The sequence below is a fragment of the Sprattus sprattus genome, assembly GCF_963457725.1.
Source record: "Sprattus sprattus genome assembly, chromosome: 5".
Lineage (NCBI taxonomy): Eukaryota > Metazoa > Chordata > Actinopteri > Clupeiformes > Clupeidae > Sprattus > Sprattus sprattus.
The window spans coordinates 24321609-24339115 of NC_137924.1; the positions used below are offsets into that span (position 1 = coordinate 24321609).

The 17507-nt window shown below is 42.4% G+C and overlaps 2 protein-coding genes across 3 annotated transcripts in view; both read right to left on the reverse strand.

The window, feature by feature from the left end:
• LOC308365883 (leucine-rich repeat flightless-interacting protein 2-like) overlaps positions 1 to 17507 on the reverse strand; it is a 41102-nt gene that overhangs the window by 2470 nt on the left and 21125 nt on the right. For both annotated transcript variants that reach the window (XM_080839500.1, XM_080839499.1), the window contains 14 exons: positions 17372 to 17431; positions 17221 to 17265; positions 16851 to 16949; positions 14975 to 15046; positions 14103 to 14180; positions 13557 to 13649; positions 12722 to 12757; positions 12462 to 12584; positions 11577 to 11648; positions 8482 to 8652; positions 8134 to 8226; positions 6250 to 6342; positions 5921 to 6013; positions 5580 to 5706 (listed from right to left, as the gene is read on the reverse strand). In XM_080839500.1, coding sequence (XP_080695626.1) covers positions 5580 to 5706; positions 5921 to 6013; positions 6250 to 6342; positions 8134 to 8226; positions 8482 to 8652; positions 11577 to 11648; positions 12462 to 12584; positions 12722 to 12757; positions 13557 to 13649; positions 14103 to 14180; positions 14975 to 15046; positions 16851 to 16949; positions 17221 to 17265; positions 17372 to 17431 — 1255 coding nt within the window. The remainder of the gene's footprint in view (positions 1 to 5579; positions 5707 to 5920; positions 6014 to 6249; positions 6343 to 8133; positions 8227 to 8481; positions 8653 to 11576; positions 11649 to 12461; positions 12585 to 12721; positions 12758 to 13556; positions 13650 to 14102; positions 14181 to 14974; positions 15047 to 16850; positions 16950 to 17220; positions 17266 to 17371; positions 17432 to 17507) is intronic.
• Positions 5 to 5569, reverse strand: LOC308365882 (uncharacterized protein). The gene is made up of 2 exons (XM_080839498.1): positions 1910 to 5569; positions 5 to 1873 (listed from the first exon to the last, which is right to left on the reverse strand). Exons 1-2 carry the CDS (start codon positions 4295 to 4297, stop codon positions 1658 to 1660), a joined length of 2604 nt encoding a protein of 867 aa, XP_080695624.1. The 5' UTR covers positions 4298 to 5569; the 3' UTR covers positions 5 to 1657.

Genomic DNA, 17507 nt, shown 5'->3' on the forward strand with positions numbered 1-17507 from the left:
AAAAAAAACAGATGGATCCAAAGTCAGAGAACACCTGGGTAGAGATTCCTTTAGTCAGTTATGAATCTAGTAAGAGCGAAAGATCGAGAACAATTAATACCGGCTTTGGAGAACAGCCAGTAGAGTTAAGATAGTGGTTTCAGATACAATCACAGCACTTTTGATACTGTTTATACTCATACTTAACAGTTTCACATTACTACTAAACAGATGATACACCATTTCTTTGGTAAAGGAGCAATGAACAGAATGATGAGAATTCAGAAGAGATGTTCACATACCGGGATGGGGAGGAGCCTGAGACATGGAAAGGGGAGGAGTTGGATCACAACATGCAAGTCTTTTGTGAGGAGAGGGGTGGGCAGCAGGGAGTAAGGCTGGGGTAAGTGTGGTGATGGGGAGGTTTATATGCACAGTCTAAAGTATTGTCTCAGCAACGTAAGAAAGACTCTCATGCATATCAAAGGACACGGTCATAAGTTGGTGGAGCTACAGATAAATGTGGTACGTATTGAGAGTAGGTACTATCTTACTATGTCTCTTTTGATTTCTACAGACATGATATACCAGTATTACAATGATGTCACTGTGTCAACAGTTGACATATTGTTTCAAAGGAAATAAAAAGACCCAGGAATAGATAAAACACAAAACATGGGGTTTTATTTAATATTAATATAAAAACACATAAGCCAATCTTTGGTTGTAGCATGCCAAGTTTTGTGTCCTAAGGGAAAAACTATCGTCCTTAATACTCTGCATTGGGAAGAACATTGTATGGTTTGTGATAAAGAGGGAATGCCAAAGGACATAAAAGCCATAGGACTTAACTGATATAAACTCAATTCAGGTATTAAAAATACAAAAGTCTTCTTAAAGTTACATCTCTATGAAGCAGCCCACCCCACTAACAGTCTTTTATTTGTTAAATTTGTGGTTTAGAAACATCAATTACGCATATATGACACTTAGTGACATGTACATGAAATCTGACTAGCCCTTTGTGATATTAGGTAAGTAAACTGCAACATTTTAGGTCATACATAGTACATAGTATTTTTTTCTTCTTCAAATATTACATTTCAATGGTTTTGAGGCTGAAATAATCCAGTTAAATCTGCCATTCTTTTCAGGTGTGTAAAAAAAAATTGCCTTTAAATTTGAAATGTAATTGTAAAATAAATAAGTTATTGGATTGGTCTTGTCTCACACCCACATTCAACATTGAAACATTAGTAAACACTACATTGTATCACTACCCAATGGAACCTTTTAAGCATCTTCTCAGACAAAAACCACTGGAGATGTAACAACATTTAACCAGACAGATATGTGCACATCTAAACTAACTGGAGGTCATCAAGCACTCCAAGTGTTATTCAATTTTCAAAACAGTCAACCGCATCTAGGTAGAGGCCCTTTCAGACAGAAAAAGTAAAATAGTTAAAATATCCAACTTTGAAAACTGCTAAAATATTGTAAATAATATTCAAATGTATTCCAAAAATATTCCAAACAGTTTAAATAATGTGTGACTGCTGATCGTTGTATATGCCTATGCTTGTCTTGTTATTTCTTTAGCCACTGAAACACAATTTCAATTTGTTATTTAGCTATCCACTGACACATACAGTACATTTACCAGGCAAGATGAGGACTAGGACATTTTGCAATCCTCTTTCCCCTTCCCCTTGTTCTTTTTTCCTCCTTTTTTAGAGGCTTTCCCTGTTGGCCCTCCTTCTGGGCCGGACCCTACCTCTACAACCTCACGCCCTCCTTCTTGGCCGGACTCTGCCTCTACAACCTGACCTGCTCCCTCTGCATCCCTACCTCTTGAAACTGCCTCTCCTTTTTCTGTGGCCTCAGATCCAACCTCTATGCTTTTTGATGGATGCGCCTCAGACTCAACCTCTATGCTTTTTGATGGATGCGCCTCAGACTCAACCTCTGTGATATTTGATGGCTGCTCCTCTGTGCTATTTGATGGCGGCTCATTCTTTGCTGGGCTTTGATCCTTCCCTGAAGATCCCTCCTCATTCGTTTCCTCTGTTTTGTGTTCCTCTCCTGCACTTCCCTCTTCCCCGCCTATGACCTTTGGGTCTTGTCTGATCTCAAATTGCTCATCCTCAGTTATCCCTCTACCAACTTGCTGTTGATCCGCCTCTTTCTCCACGGTATTCTCCTCCTCTACATTACTTTGCTCTTGACTACCATTGCTGTCCTGGTCTTGTCCCTCTTGACCCGCTTCCACCATTGGGCAAGTTCTCTCTTCTTTGGTTCTCTCTTCTTCGGTTCTCTCCGTAGGGGGGCTTCTGGAGCTCTCTGGCATTGCTTCCAAATCCTGGTCTTCAAATTGAAATTCTTCCCCTACTTCATCTTCCTCATCTTCCTCATCTTTTGATTCAGGTGCATCATTGTTTGTTTCTGGATTAGCTCCTCCATTAGGGCTTTTGTTGAAATCATCAGACAGAGAAGTGGCAGCAGGCGGGTCTTGGATGACCTGCTCTCTCTCTCCATCCTTTGAAGTCCACTGTTGAACCATTTCTCCACTCTGTATGCATGGATCAGAAGCCTCTTCTGTTTCATTTGGTTGAGTCTCGGAGCCATTCCTCCCAGTGTCTGATGGTGACTCTGTTGTGTCATCTTGACTTTTGGTGTTTTCTATTGAGTGCAATATTAATTCTGATTTCTGACTTCCGCTTGTCTCAACTGATTCAGAGCCATCGAGCTGAGACTGTGTATCTGCAGAATCAGTAAGGAAGGCAGAACACCCCTCAGTATTCTGCTCAACCAACTCATTATCAGGACAGTCACTTGCATCTGTATCCTTTGGAAGGCCACCTGAACTTTGATGCTCTACAATTAATTCTGATTCGGTAAACTGGGTTTCAGGGTCTATGGGGAGTTGTGCATTTATCAGAGTGTCACAAGGAAGACCATCCACTTGAACTTGTTGATCCTGACAACTTTCAGAAACATCAGTGTTTACAATGGACTCAGAAACATCCACAGAGATTACAGTATTTTCTTGTTCATCTGTATTAATTGACTGAGCAACTGTATTCTTTTGGTTATCTGAAGTGGGAACCTCAGGGGCACAGTAATCCTTATCTTGACTGAGATTGGGCTCTGTGGTGCCTATAAGGTCTTTGCAACCAGTATTGCACTCAGCGTCACCTGTAACACTAACTGTATCTGGTGTAGATTCTGAATCACCTGAAGGATGTTCTCTGTTATCCCTTTCAGGATTAGGATGTGTTTCTATTGGGCTTTCCAAGCTGCTTACTGGTTCAGGTGTGTCTCTCACGTCATCTGTGTTGGTTGAAGCTTGAAGGCATGGCACATTTTCTAAATCTTCTGAAGCAGCATCATCCTTTGTCTCAGCCAGAGGCCTCTCATCTGCAATGGTATCAGTCTTACCACACACAGGAGACTCCACACAGCTGCCTTCATCCTTCCCTGCTAAATTCTCCTCTACTGTTTTCTGTCCTGGATCTTTACTCAGTGAGCTGGTCTCTTGAAGCTTTGAGTCTTTGTCATGATTTGCTTCACTCTGTACTCCCCCTTTCTGCTTCTGTTTACCCTTCTTTCTCTTTTTCTTCTTCTTGCCAGAGGCACTGGCAACTTGACATTGCGGGGGCTTGGCAGGTGTCTGTGATGCTGCACCTTCGGCCTCCTCCTCACTGACTGGCACAGCCTCAGCCTTAGCCTCTGTTTTTGCTTGGTGTGATGCCTCAGCCTCTGCTTGGTGTGATGCCTCAGCCTCTGCTTGGTGTGATGCCTCAGCCTCTGCTTGGTGTGATGCCTCAGCCTCTGCTTGGTGTGATGCCTCAGCCTCTGCTTGGTGTGATGCCTCAGCCTCTGCTTGGTGTGATGCCTCAGCCTCTGCTTGGTGTGATGCCTCAGCCTCTGCTTGGTGTGATGCCTCAGCCTCTGCTTGGTGTGATGTCTCAGCCTCTGCTTGGTGTGATGCCTCAGCCTCTGCTTGGTGTGATGCCTCAGCCTCTGCCTCCACCACCCTTGAGGAGGACACCTCTGCAGTATCCTCTGAAGCCATCTCTAATGATTTCTCCTCTGACTGGTCTGAATTGTCAATACTAACAATAATTTCAGGCACAGGGGGTATACTCTCTCTTGCTCCAATAACATTCCCATTCTCAGATGTATCAGTCACACTTATTTCCTCCACTTCCCCCCTTGCTTCTGTTGCTAGTTCTCCAGCACACACCTCCTCAACTTTCTGGTCTAGTTGGCCTTCTGCTTTGGGATCCAGCCCATCTACCTCAGTGCTACCCATTTCCTTCACGTCCTCAGGAGGCTTACATGTCTCTAGACTACTACCCGAAGCATCCAAACCCACCTTGTCTTCTGTAGTGACTTCTTCCTCAGAGCCTGTACTAACTAGATAATCTAAATGCACACTTTCTGTTGCATCATCGCACAAATGATTTAATTTAGCATTAATTGTATTCCCTGACTCGATCTCTTCTTTGTTTCCTATTAGCGGAGCCCCTGGCTCCTTTGATTGGCAGGTCTCTACAACACTTGCAGGGCCACTGAGGGAGGGGGAGGGGGAGGTCAGATGGTTCTGGGGCACTGCCTCATCCAGCTGATTCGCCTGCAAGCCTTCAACCGCCTTCACAACTCCAGACTGCTTCGCCTCACTTCTGCCTGTGAGACCATTAGCAAGTCAGTATCAGGTGGCCATATCAAATGCTGTGGTTGAAGCTGTGCCAGTTAGCGTATTGCAGAAGATCAGAAAAAGATTTGGAAGATCAGAGTGGGCGGAAGTGAAAGGAAGAAGATGGTACAGAAGCAAAGCTCTAAATCCTGGTTGAATCGGATCAGGGATGCGTAATTCAGCACCTTATTTAGGAATTATGCAAATCATACACCCAGAACATCTACTGCAGTATACAGGGCCAACTCTGTTCCTGCTTTACATCAGACTGTATTTTCTGCTAATTATTCTCACAGAAGAATGAGTTGGCAACTGAAGTGCAAGACTAGTATGTTGGACATTCCCTAGAGCATGTACTCATAAGACCATCTATGCTCAAGAAGAAGAACCAGGGGAAGTATTGATTACCACAACATGTTGTGCAAGTACAATAAACGAAGGGCTTTGGTATTTTGGAAATAAACTGCATAATATGATATGAAAGCAAACGCCTATTATTGCAACAGCCGTAAAATGACCAATCAAAGGTCAATCAAGAAGGTATCCAACAATTGGTGAAGATTTAAGGACATAAAATGTTACATCGATTCCAGTCATGGAACATTCCTTCACCTAAATCAAGTGTATCAAATCATCCCACCCAAATATAATTCACTTCAATTGATGCAGATTTGAAAATTATGCAAAAAAAACTGCAATCGACATATTGCTGCTGATACAACAGAACGCAGAAACAAGCATGGACGCATGCATTTGAGGAGAATCAGCAGGCATGCGGAAGAGGATACTACAGAATTGTTCTACATGCACTCCTGGTAAGCTTGTTAGGCAAGATGCAGATGCATGCAGATATTACAGTGCTATGTAAGCATGTAGCTTACGGAACAAAACTTCTTACCAAGTATGCTACTTCCTTCTGTGGGTGTTGTCTTGGTGTCAGAGTCTGCCTGACCTGGTCCCTCAAGCACAGACTCTCCTGTCTCCCCGTTGGTGCTCAAGTCTGGTCCAAGGACAATACCATGTTTCTGGACAAAGCAAATATGTTTTTATGTTTTTAACACATATCTTAAGTGATTGAGTTTGAGAACATATCAACAAAAATGGCTTATAAATTAGAGTAAATATTATGAAATAAGAATGTTTACAATACATCACACACTGCTGTTTTTAAAAACATTTGGTGTTCAATTTTTGATTATTTTCACAAACCTTTAGAAGCACATCATACTACTCTAGTACCTTCAAAATATCTTTCAGTTGGACAACCTCATCCCTGAGCTCATCCCGCTCATTCCGGATCGCATCAGAATACTCCTTCTGCCTCTCTAAGGCCTGAACAGCGCCCCCACAGGCGAGAAGGAGGAAGCAAAGGTGGGAAAGGAACAGTGAAGCAGGCAGAAAAGCATACATGATAGAAAGCCATATAGATGTTTATGCTGAAAGAGTAAATGGAAAATAGAGTACAACAACAACGCGATCATGCAGGATATTTTACAGAAGGGAAGAAAAAAAAGTAAACTAGCGGCTAAGACCAGCACTGTATTGTATGAGGGGGTCTCTAGGCATACCCCAATTTTTTTATCTTTCCACTCCAGAGTTTCCTGCAGGTCAGCGATCTCCCTAACATTGCCTTCCTGCTGGAGATGCAGCTGACGGATCTCCTGCTCAATGGTACAGCAGTGAGATGAAGACAGGAGGATGAGGTGAGGACCGCAGAGAGGGAGGTAGAGGATGAGAAAGACAACAGCCAAGGAGAAAGAAAGCATGCTTTTGAGAAAAAGATCAGAAGACAGTTCCTTCTGATACCCAATTAGAGAAGGACAGAACCAGAAATGTCTACTGAATTCATGCGCTTTTACCCTTACAGCCCTTTTATGTTGCCTAAAAATCAGGGCCCATCTTCACAAAGCATCCTTAGGCTAAAAGTAGCTCCTAACTTGCTGATTTAGGAAAAACTCTGAAAAATAATTGACGTGTTGGTCTTAACTTTAGGACTTAACTTTAGGGTTCTTTTGGACTAAGAGTAATTCTCAAAGCCCTTTAGCCAAAACAGTAACACCTAAGTCAAGGAGAACTAAGAAGTAGCGAAGAGGACTCTCACTCCTAATCAAACATTCCACATCACACCATGTTCTGAACTGCACGATCATGATCGATGATCGGCCCTAACTCCATTGAGTCTGTTGTGCATAAACTAAAGCCATCGTGTGGTGTTTGGGAGAAGACCAGCCCATGTTTGCGCTTAGGATCTTGCTCATGGTATTAAGTTAGCTGTAGTTCATATTTCAGACTTTGCACGTTGTTTGTTGCTTGTGGCTTTGCTTGTTGCTAGTTGTCCATCAATGAAATTAGGGCCCACCGTCTCAATTGAAAGGGGATAAGTGTGGAGCTTGTAAGGGATCCAGTAACGCCACCGACCGACCCATTCATTGCCAAAATGTATAATTTTATTGTAAAATTAAACTACTTCATATCTACACAAACGCGTCATCATACAGATGCATTTTGAAAACCTTGTGAAGATACTTTGACTATCTATCTTTATTTATCTAGCATTCTTTGAGGTGGGCCAAGGAGTGAACAGACTGGTCATTCATCAACCACTCACCGGGATCACCAAGGTTTTTTAAAGCAAGCTCCTCATAAGACATTCATGAGACTTGATGTCAGCCATATCAAGAGTAGAGTCTTTCTCTTAGATAAGGACTAGGAGTTGTTACCTTTTCCTAGTAAAACTGTTTTTTAGCAGCTTTGTGAATAGGATTTAGGATAAAACCTTGAGTTAGAAACTTTTGTGTGACTTAGTTTTACTTAAGATAAACATTTTGTGAATACGGGCCCAGATGTTTATTATGAGACACTTTAAACTCATCCTTGATATTCTACAAACAGTCAGTTAAACCACTAGACACCAGAAAGTTGAGTAAGTGTTGGAGAGCCAGCTACAGAAAAGTCAGCTGGCCTCCATAACTACCTGATAAACTACTGTTTAGCAACCCTAACCTCACCCTCAATTTAAGTTGATTATTCCAAAACAAAACTGTGATTTTCCTTGTGGCACAGTTTTCATGGGACGTTTAACACATAATACTAATACTGCCAAACCATGCTGGTTTTAAGGTTTAGGCTTACAGTATTAAATTATATTATTTATTGAGACAGCAGGAGCTAGAAGCAGAAGATATTGTCTAGGTTATAAATGAGATATCACTCAATATGTATGACACTGTACTAACATTTAGGTTAGAGTCTACATGCACTGCAATGCTATTTTCAGAACAAGACCAGAGTAAAAGACCTAATTTAGAGAGCTACAATAAGACTGTGTAGCATGTCTGATATACAGCATATGTTGTCTATTCACATCAGTGTGTTTATAACATGAGGAAACTACACAACATTGTATGACTGCAGTCATCATTGAACTTTGTAAAATATATCTCTTTACTCACAGTTAATAGATCCTCACTCTGCTTCAGTGTGTGCTTGAGCTCATTGAACTGGAACTGCAGTATGCTGTGGGCATGTTTCTCCCGCTCCAGTTCCTGGACAGATGAGTGGCATAGGAATGGAATACCATACTACATTGTTGTTTTTTTTTTTTTTTTATAATTATTGAAGTGGACAAACTGCACCCCCCCCCTCCCCATCCATGCACTAGAATGCATAGATTATTCCAAATAGTGTTTTTCTTCATTATTGAAGTGAACAAACTACTCACCCCATCTCTATCTGTGATGAGAAAAATGAACCACAGAGAATGGTAGACTCCCTAAATAAATCTCTCTTCTCTGCTTTACCTTGGCCTTTTCCTCGTATTCTCGACGGATCTCAAACAGCAGCTCCTCCAGCTCCATGAGCGAGTCCTTCTGAATGTCTACCTGGTACATCAGGTTGCATTTGTCGTTGTCCAGCTGGGCGTTGGACACCATGGCTTTGCGGTATTTCTCCTCCATCTCTGTGAGAGTGTCCTACAGAGAGGGTCATGGTCAAGTTCAGAGCTTACTCCCCCCACACATCTCACACACACATGCTTACTCCCCACACAACTGTCACACACATGCTTACTACCCACACAACTCTCACACACACATTACTCCACACGCAACTCTCTCACACACACATACATAGAAACACACATACATAGAAATAACCAAATAGTACAAAAATCCACAGTACACACAGATTGCACCTAGACATTCATAAAACCCACAAATACACTCACACAAAAACATAAATCTATCTATAAATCCAGGAATCTCTGTGTGTGGGTGTGTGTGTGTCAGTGTCAGTCTGTCTAGGGCGTATCTCCCTGACGGTAGATACGTTAGTTATGATATTTCGCAAGTAGCTTACGCATGTCATGAACCTGTGCATCCTTGATTTTGAAGATTTTTGAATTTATAGTTCGCGAGGTATTTGTATTTTACCGTTTCCCATAGGAAACAATGGGTTATCGTTTCCCGTCCCGTCGGCACTATGGGTAGTGACGTCACAATCAAACAATATACGCGTAGTAACTATCCTGCCTTCACTCAAAGTTCAGAATACCGTTGGATAGAGGAGGTGAGGTCCGCATTCAAATTCTTCTTGGTGAACAGATACAGACTTTTGCTCAGGTAATCTTAAGACAGTGATTGATTTGATCTATTCGTTTATTTTTAAGCTTCTTTATATTAAGTTTCAAAGTAATGTAGCTTACGCATGTCATGAACCTTTGCATCCTTGATTTAGAAGATTTTTGAATTCATAGTTCGCGAGATATTTGTATTTTACCGTTTGCCGTAGCCTACGGTGCAAACCCATGTCACCGTTGTAGCGGTGTAGTACTCCACTCTTGCGTTGTGATTTTGATTGGCACCCAGCCTTTTATTCACACACTCTGACAGGTTTAATGAACACAGAGCAAAGGCGATCACACACAGTATCTTTCGAATGACAGCCTCTCCCAGCCAGGGTAAATGCAGACTGAGGTTTATAATATTGCAATAATGAGAAAACAAAGTAAACGAATTACAACAGATACATCGGGACACTTTTTTGTGAATGATGTCATAGTCATAGAACAGTCGTCGTCATAGATGTTACCCCCTACGGGCACTGCACTAGTAAAAAATAAACATGTAACAAACCTGCATACACAAACATACAGTATGTGAATGCATCAGGGGTGGCTCATCCATTAAAGCAAATGTGTGTGCATGTGTCTGTTAATTGATTACTTGCCTGTGTTGCTGTGTATTGCATAGATAAACTGACAAAGTAAGCTGTACAAACAACTCTGGACAATCTTGATGTTGGTCAGAATGCATTAGTTATTAAAATAAACTTTTATCTGTATATAATGTTACACTGATAATGAAATGTATTTAATTTCAGTTGTTTTTGGAATAGGTGCTGGTGATGTTTCATCTTACAGCAATAATATACCTACTTATCTAATCTAATTGTAAAAATCTATATGAATGGGAAGCTTGTATAGTAAGTTCAGAAGACATTTCTTCTACTTTTTGCCCTCCTATTTTGTAGGATGGGATGAGTTACTGGTGTTTGACTTTTTCTTTGTGTTTGGTCAGATTTAATTCACTTGAAATAGTGATTTTCTGTTGTTACTTATTGTATCCTTGACATCTCCCTGTTCTTTTCCTGTAATTTTTTTTAATTGGATGATCTCATTAGTTATACATTTAATTCATTTGATGAAATCTTTGTTTTGTATATGTACTGCTGCGACAGGGGAATGGAGTACTGTTTGTTCCCCACACCCCAGACAGGGACATAACCATTTTATAACATGATTTTTTTTTTTACCCTTCGTGAAAATTCCAGTATTTCTGCAGCCATTTGACAATTATCAGTAGGAGCATGATCATGTAATGCTTGAATGTAGTAACAGGTGATATCTTGAATCTGTTGAGAGTCTCATAATGTCTTTCCAGAACTCCATTTAAGGGTATATTGTTCAAAAAAGGGGGCATCCCCAGACTCACTAGCTTTCTTGGAGTCACAATTTCATACTTCATACTCTGTGTCAACCACCAGCCACTGGAATGCATAGATTATCCCAAATAGAGGAAGAAGGATTCAAATATTCGTATGTGTTTGGATAAAACATGTCTGTAAACATTCTTCACAATGTCATAATCCATGCTATCTCCTGTAGTGACGGCATGAAACATGACACCATACGAGGGGGTGAGAGTACAGTGATAAATGACATGGATGAGAATGGACAGAACTAAAAGATCACACTTCCAGAAACAGGATGTGCATGAAAAGGACCAGGCACTGTTTTCATGCCATGTTTCTGTCTCAGGCCAAGCAGAGGAAACGTGCCACTGAGTTTAATAACAGAGAGATGCATCGAAGAGAGGCTGAAGGTAAGCAAGCTGCTTTAGATAGATTCACTCATCTGGCATTCATTCAGCGCCGAATATCTATTCATGCTTTGGATCTGAAGTCCAAATAACAGCACATCATAAAAAGAAAGAAGCATTAAGGAATAAAGTTTATTCGCCTATCTAAATTCTAATTTTCATTTTAAAGGGCTTGGGTATGATTTTTGAATGTATTTCAGTCCAATTCTAATGTACATTTACATTAGATCACAGCCTTTAGATGGATTTGTCAATTCTGTGCCTATGTAAGGGAAACTCATATTCATATTTAGGTAGACTATTTTCTGATGACCACATTCCACATACTCAACACTCTACTCTGGTGATGCCAAAATTACCAGTTAAAATGGCCACCTCTCAGTTTTTCTCTCATCGACAATAACTGCCTTAATATACTCCTTTAAAAAAAAAAAACAAGATGCAAGACGTCAAAGTGCAATGGGAGCCACCAGTCCAATGCTGGTTAGTCTACATTTGGCTCTGGGTTTTCTGGGTACCTTGAGTTCTTTGAGGCTCTGCATATATTTGGCCTCCACATCTTGGATCTGATCTTTAAGTTCGTGAATCTCCTGGGGTGCCGAGTATGAAGGAAAGCAGAAGAAGAATGAGAGAGAGAGAAGAGAGAGAGAGAGAGAGAGAGAGAGAGAGAGAGAGAGAGAGAGAGAGAGAGGGAGAGAAAGAGAGAGAGATGAGGATGCGCAGGATGGTGGGACACATGCGGCTCAGACATTAGTGCTGAGGGAGAAACTGCATGAGAAGAGAGTTAGAAAATATGCCTGCTGTACAGAACAAACATGGAGGAAAGGACAAAAGAGTGAAAAAGGGTTGCCAGACTGAGGTATGCCTGAATCTAAACTTTACAAATAAAACAATTTACCTATTATTAATAATAAACACTATGAATAAAACTATGTGATTCATATTTATTTGAATCACAAAGACACGTAATACAAAACTTTCACTTTTGATGGAAAAGCTGCCGTAGTGTATGTATATAAAATAAATCCTCAAACGGCCTTTTCCACAAATCTTGTAATAGAATTCAAAAGGGTCTCCAACCCAAGGCACCCTAATTGACACATCAAACTACCATGTGTGTCACAGCTAAGTGTTGACAGTAGTGAGTTTTGTGTTTTTCAGTGTGAGAATGAAACAGCAGAGCACAGGGCACACAGGACATGACAAAGCTGAGAAAAGGGAAACAGGATGACATGGTCAAACTTTAGCAGGAGGTGTTGAGAATGCTGAAGAGAATAAGGGCAAACAGCAATGACAACAGGAAGGCATTAAGAATGGATAGTGAAACATAGAACTGACATTGGTGGCAGAAAATCTAAGATCCTGGAAAAGAGAGCGCCAAAGAGAGAGGGCAGAAAGACTACCTTGATCTCTCGTATGGAGGCCTCCGTATCAGCAGTGATGGAAGTGTCGCCACTGCCCCTCCGTGAGGAAGACCCGCCCAGTGATGCAAGGGTCGCTGAGGATAGGGATGAAGCTCGAGACCCCTGAGGAGACACTGCACTGGTTAGCTGAAGTACACACCGGCTGTCCCTTTGTTCATGTCAGTGTGGTTGACACATAGAGTCCATGTGAAACAGGCTAATATATTCAACCCTTACAATTAATATTTAAAACATTTTACCTTCTCCAAGTAGTCTCTCTCTAACCGATCATCCACCTGTGGACACAGAGTAAACAAAAAGTCAGACTGCTGTTTTGCTTCTCTAAAAAGGGAAGCCATTTGTGAGGTCCAGGACGAAGCCACTTGAGTTCTCAGAAACACCACTCAGTTGCCATGACAAAGGTTACATCATCCAGTACGACCCAGCCGTTGTGAGGATGCTGAAGAAGAAGTGGACATCCTCAGCCTACTTCCTCAACAGCCGGAGAACAAGCTACAGATGACATCACACCGTACAAACATGCTTAAACCAACTATTTGTTTTAAGCCCTAAACTAGTGTCATGAAGGAGCAAAAATGTAGTAATGCTTTAACATAACAAAGATAAGTGACAGATGGTTATAGCTATAAACTAAAAATACTCTTTTAAGAAACATTCTCAGTTGAGTCGACAGTTGCATAGTTTTGTTAGTGTGGTTGAAGGTAGTATCCTACAAAATGAGATTCAGCTCATCGTTGCATGCCATTGTGAGTGTCATTCTCCTTCTCATTAATCCAGGGGTTTGCGGTTCCATATCCAGACTTCTACAATGTCTAGACCGCAGACAGAACTGGCCAACGATCACCAACCCTTCACACACAGCAGATCATCATGACTAAAAGGTTAGTATATGATGTATGATGATGACACACTTGGATGCCTGAAGCATCCAGCAGAGAGGATTCGACTCTAAAACCATATGAAGCAAACAAACAGGCCATTGATATCATCCTGTATCCATGGCATCCTCCACTTCTCTTCACGCACAGAACCGGCTCACGACAGACATGCAGTCACCCCAAGCCTCTCACTCACGTCTGGGATGGTCAAATGGTCCAGGTCCCTCGGCAGGCCACTGGTGCTGGCAGCGCTGCGCAGGAAGCTGGCCACCGAGCCTCCGCAGTCCTCCTGAGAGCCAGCAGGGAGCGCCATTACAACACGGCACAACCACAGCCCCACGGCCCACACAGATGGGACGGGACACACTGGACTGGCCTCAGAGAAGGCTCATTCAGCAGTCCATTGAGTGCCAACACCACAAACACTCAGAGGATCTGTCTACTGTCCACGTGGATCAGGTTACGCTTTTACAGGCTGCTCTAACCTAGATACTGAGGCTTCACTGAAAGGTGTCATTGATGAGAGCAGTTCTTGCTTTCACAGGTACTCATTAATACACAAGCATGCACTAGCACCTGGCCAAACACACACACACACACACACACACAGATAATGAAGATATGCGACTCAGAAAGCTCTGAAAAGCCACTTCTGTATAAACTTGTTTGAATCTAAGCTGTTAAGTGGTGCTGGGGAACCGCCCGGCTCTGAGAGAGAGAGAGGCAGAGAGATGGAGCTCACCACTGGGCTGGCGCAGGCTGAACTGGCCCTGGAGGATGTCCTGGAGCTGGAGCCCAAGAAACCACTGTACTCGGACGACTGAAGAGTACACACACACACACACACACACACACACACACACACACACACACACACATGTACACAGACACACACACACACACACACAAACACAATCACGCACAGACAAATACACACATACACACACACACACACACACACATACACACAGGCACATAAACCAACTTAGAGGGGATAAACAATGGGCCACTCTCAAACTGCCAGGACGTTCACAGAAGGAGTGGCCGCATTTCAACAAGACAACCAGATGCCCAAAATATCTGATCCCACACCAGCAGCGAAACAGGCGAACCACAAACCACTCTCCAAGCAGGAGCTAAACTCGCTCCACGGCCCACAGAACAGAACACTAATGCAGCCCAGACAGGCCTGCTAAGAACACAAACTCCACAAGCAAACTCATTCTCTGGTCACACACTCATATTACAAGTAACGACAGCAAATGCAAATAACGCAGACCAGATCTGATAACACAAACAGGCTAATGTGTTCCAACCTGGCATTGGGTTGAGAAACTCAACAGGTTTGAGGGTATATTCATCATATCTGTATAGACTTCATGCACAATGTCTAACTTTTTGACGACCTGTTTTTAAAGTTAGTATATCACAATGTTTCAAAACCAGTGGTTATAGGATTAGTTGTATACAATCTGTCTCAATCATCCATTACATGGATACCACTCACAACTCAGTGTAGTGTGAGGCAACTGTCGTTTAAAACCTGGCATCCACAGCGCACACTTGCAATCCCACAATGCAAATCAATGCCAAGAAGGGGAGGGGGGTGCTTACTACGCGGGCGGCGTTGCCACCGTATCGCCGTGAGCTGCTGCTGCTGTAAATGCTGTCTTCATACAGAGACCCCTGAAAGCAGGAGAGACGACTGAAAACACAGAAACACAAGTACACACGTGCCACCCCCTTTTCTCTTCACCCCTCTCCCCCTCATGCACTCACTCTCTCTGTTCTAGCTCTCTTCATCTCTCTATCACACACACTTACCTGGGCTACAGTGACGCGCATCCGACTGTTCTCAAATGACTACCCCCAATGACATTAAGAGCCTTTCTTTTTAAGGTACGGTAACGTGAGGACAAAAAGCTTGAAGGTGATGTCTGATAATGTGCAAAGCCGGGCATGCTCATTTGACCTCCTTTACAGGTGCGATGGCACTTTTTGCCCTTAACAACTGATTCAATCCAATTCAGACCAATTAATAGGCTCAAGTCCATGTGGCTCAAGTCAGTACTATGGGGGTAAAGAACCAAGTGTAGCTAAGGGCTAAAAGTCACCAAAACAGTAGCAAGCACTAGCATTTGATTGTGCATTTTTAATTTATACGGCGTGTCTTTGTGAGCCATGTGTCTCAGAGTCAACAAGAGGTTGTGGGTGACAGGTAGTGCCAAGAGGTGAAAGTGAGCCCTGTTTCAGTGAGGTGACAGACAGACTGTGGGGGAGGTGAGAGGGCAGGGGTCAGAGGGCAAACTGAAGAACGCTCCACTAACCATTCGCTTCCTCACATAGTTGGTGGTGTCGTGTAACAATGATAACTACAGGAGAACACAGCACAGTTTGCTCATAAGAATCTCTTCTATGAGTTTAGAATGTCTCATGAGAATCAACAACAAAACATGGCTAATGTGGTTATCCAAGAATCAACCTATGGCTTGACTATTCAAATGTACATACTCTGAGAGAAGATTAAAGAAGATAAAAGGTAAGATAAGATAAGGTAAGTGAAAGGTAACTGAAATAAATTTCATACACAATCCAAACAATCAAAGACTGACAAGGGCAACACAGAGTAGAAATACAATATGTCTCCATTAACTTTCCATTGAAACTGACAGGATCTCTGATCTGGCTAACAGCAATAGAGGGATAGACCTGGAACAGACCTGGTAGCCATTGTAGTTGGTGCTTTGCAGCCTAGTGGAAGGAAGGCTACTGTTGCTGTATAGATCAGAGGAGCGATAAGATCCCTAAAGCAAGTGAAAAGATTTAGAGTGATAGATTTTTTCAAACAGAAAGATAGTATAGATACATAAAGAAATAATGGTGGTCTGTTTTAAGTCTGTGTGAATATAGTCAGTTAATAGTCTTTGTTAATTGAAGGTCTGTCACCACTAAGTGTTGTACAGCTGAGAGACGGGGGCAAACTCAGAACTCAGCAACACAGCGCAAAAACACACAGCTCTCTGTGAGCATCAGTTCACTCTGTGAACCTTGTGAAACTCTGTTAGCAAACTAGCAAAACACACAGCACTCTGTGAGCATTGTGTCCCTCTGTTAGCAAACTAGCAAAAACACACAGCACTCTGTGAACATTGTGTCCCTCTGTTAGCAAACTAGCAAAACACACAGCACTCTGTGAACATTGTGTCCCTCTGTTAGCAAACTAGCAAAACACACAGCACTCTGTGAACATTGTGTCCCTCTGTTAGCAAACTAGCAAAACATGCAGATGTTACTTAATATTACTTTGACTGACAATATTGGCGAGGACTTTATTGAAATTATGAACATGTTAATGACAGTCTGCCATTAACATCACCGCACTCAAACTTGTTTCATCAACATCAGCAAAAAAAAATCCAAACCCAAGAGGAAGGAGCATAAGAGGGTTAGACTAGGGGAAGGAGGCACACGCTGAACTAGAGGAACCCACCGGTTGCAGGTCTGCTCTGGAGGAGCGAGTGGAACCCGACGGCTGCAGGTCTACTCTGGAGGAGCGAGAGGGTCTGCTCTCATCGCTGAGTTTTGAGCTCTGACGGAACATTCAGGGGAGACCAGTAAGATCAACACGCCACCTCCTAACAACCACAGCACACTCCCAACAATGGGCCTCTGGGGGGCCACCATACTACCCACCCATATGAAGACTTGAGCTAGGACAATAACTCTGACATGTTGTGACTGATTTAACCACCCAAACAAAGACATGACTACACCCATGTTAGAGCATGCTGATCAGAAACCGACCACCCAATGTTAGTTAGCTCTTACTGAGCACTGCACGCATCACCGGGACTACTAACCCAGCCGGATATTGTACTGCGATCATCGTCATCATAACCATTGCTCTGTGGGAGGAGGACAGAAAACACATTGTGACAAGGGTTTGTCTTTTGGACGTTTTAGTGAGTTGAGGATAAAATTGGACCGAATTCAGATGCTTTAGCTACATACGTCTTTTGAATGTTTCTTCTTCTTTTTCTTGGATTTCTTGTGTGAGTGTGACGTAGAACCCTGAGATTTCAGAAGACCCATGGGGAAAAATATGTTCAGAATGGAACAAGAAAACCACAGGAGTTTACTGTTTCAA

What these genes read in the sequence shown, in the direction of transcription:
- LOC308365882 (XM_080839498.1), bottom strand. Translation starts at nt 4,297, where the DNA reads ATGGGTAGCACTGAGGTAGATGGGCTGGATCCCAAAGCAGAAGGCCAA. An exon ending in ATCCATCAAAAAGCATAGAG is followed by an intron (nt 1,874 to 1,909) that starts GTTGAGTCTGAG and finishes AAAAGCATAGAG; the next exon opens with GTTGGATCTGAGGCCACAGA.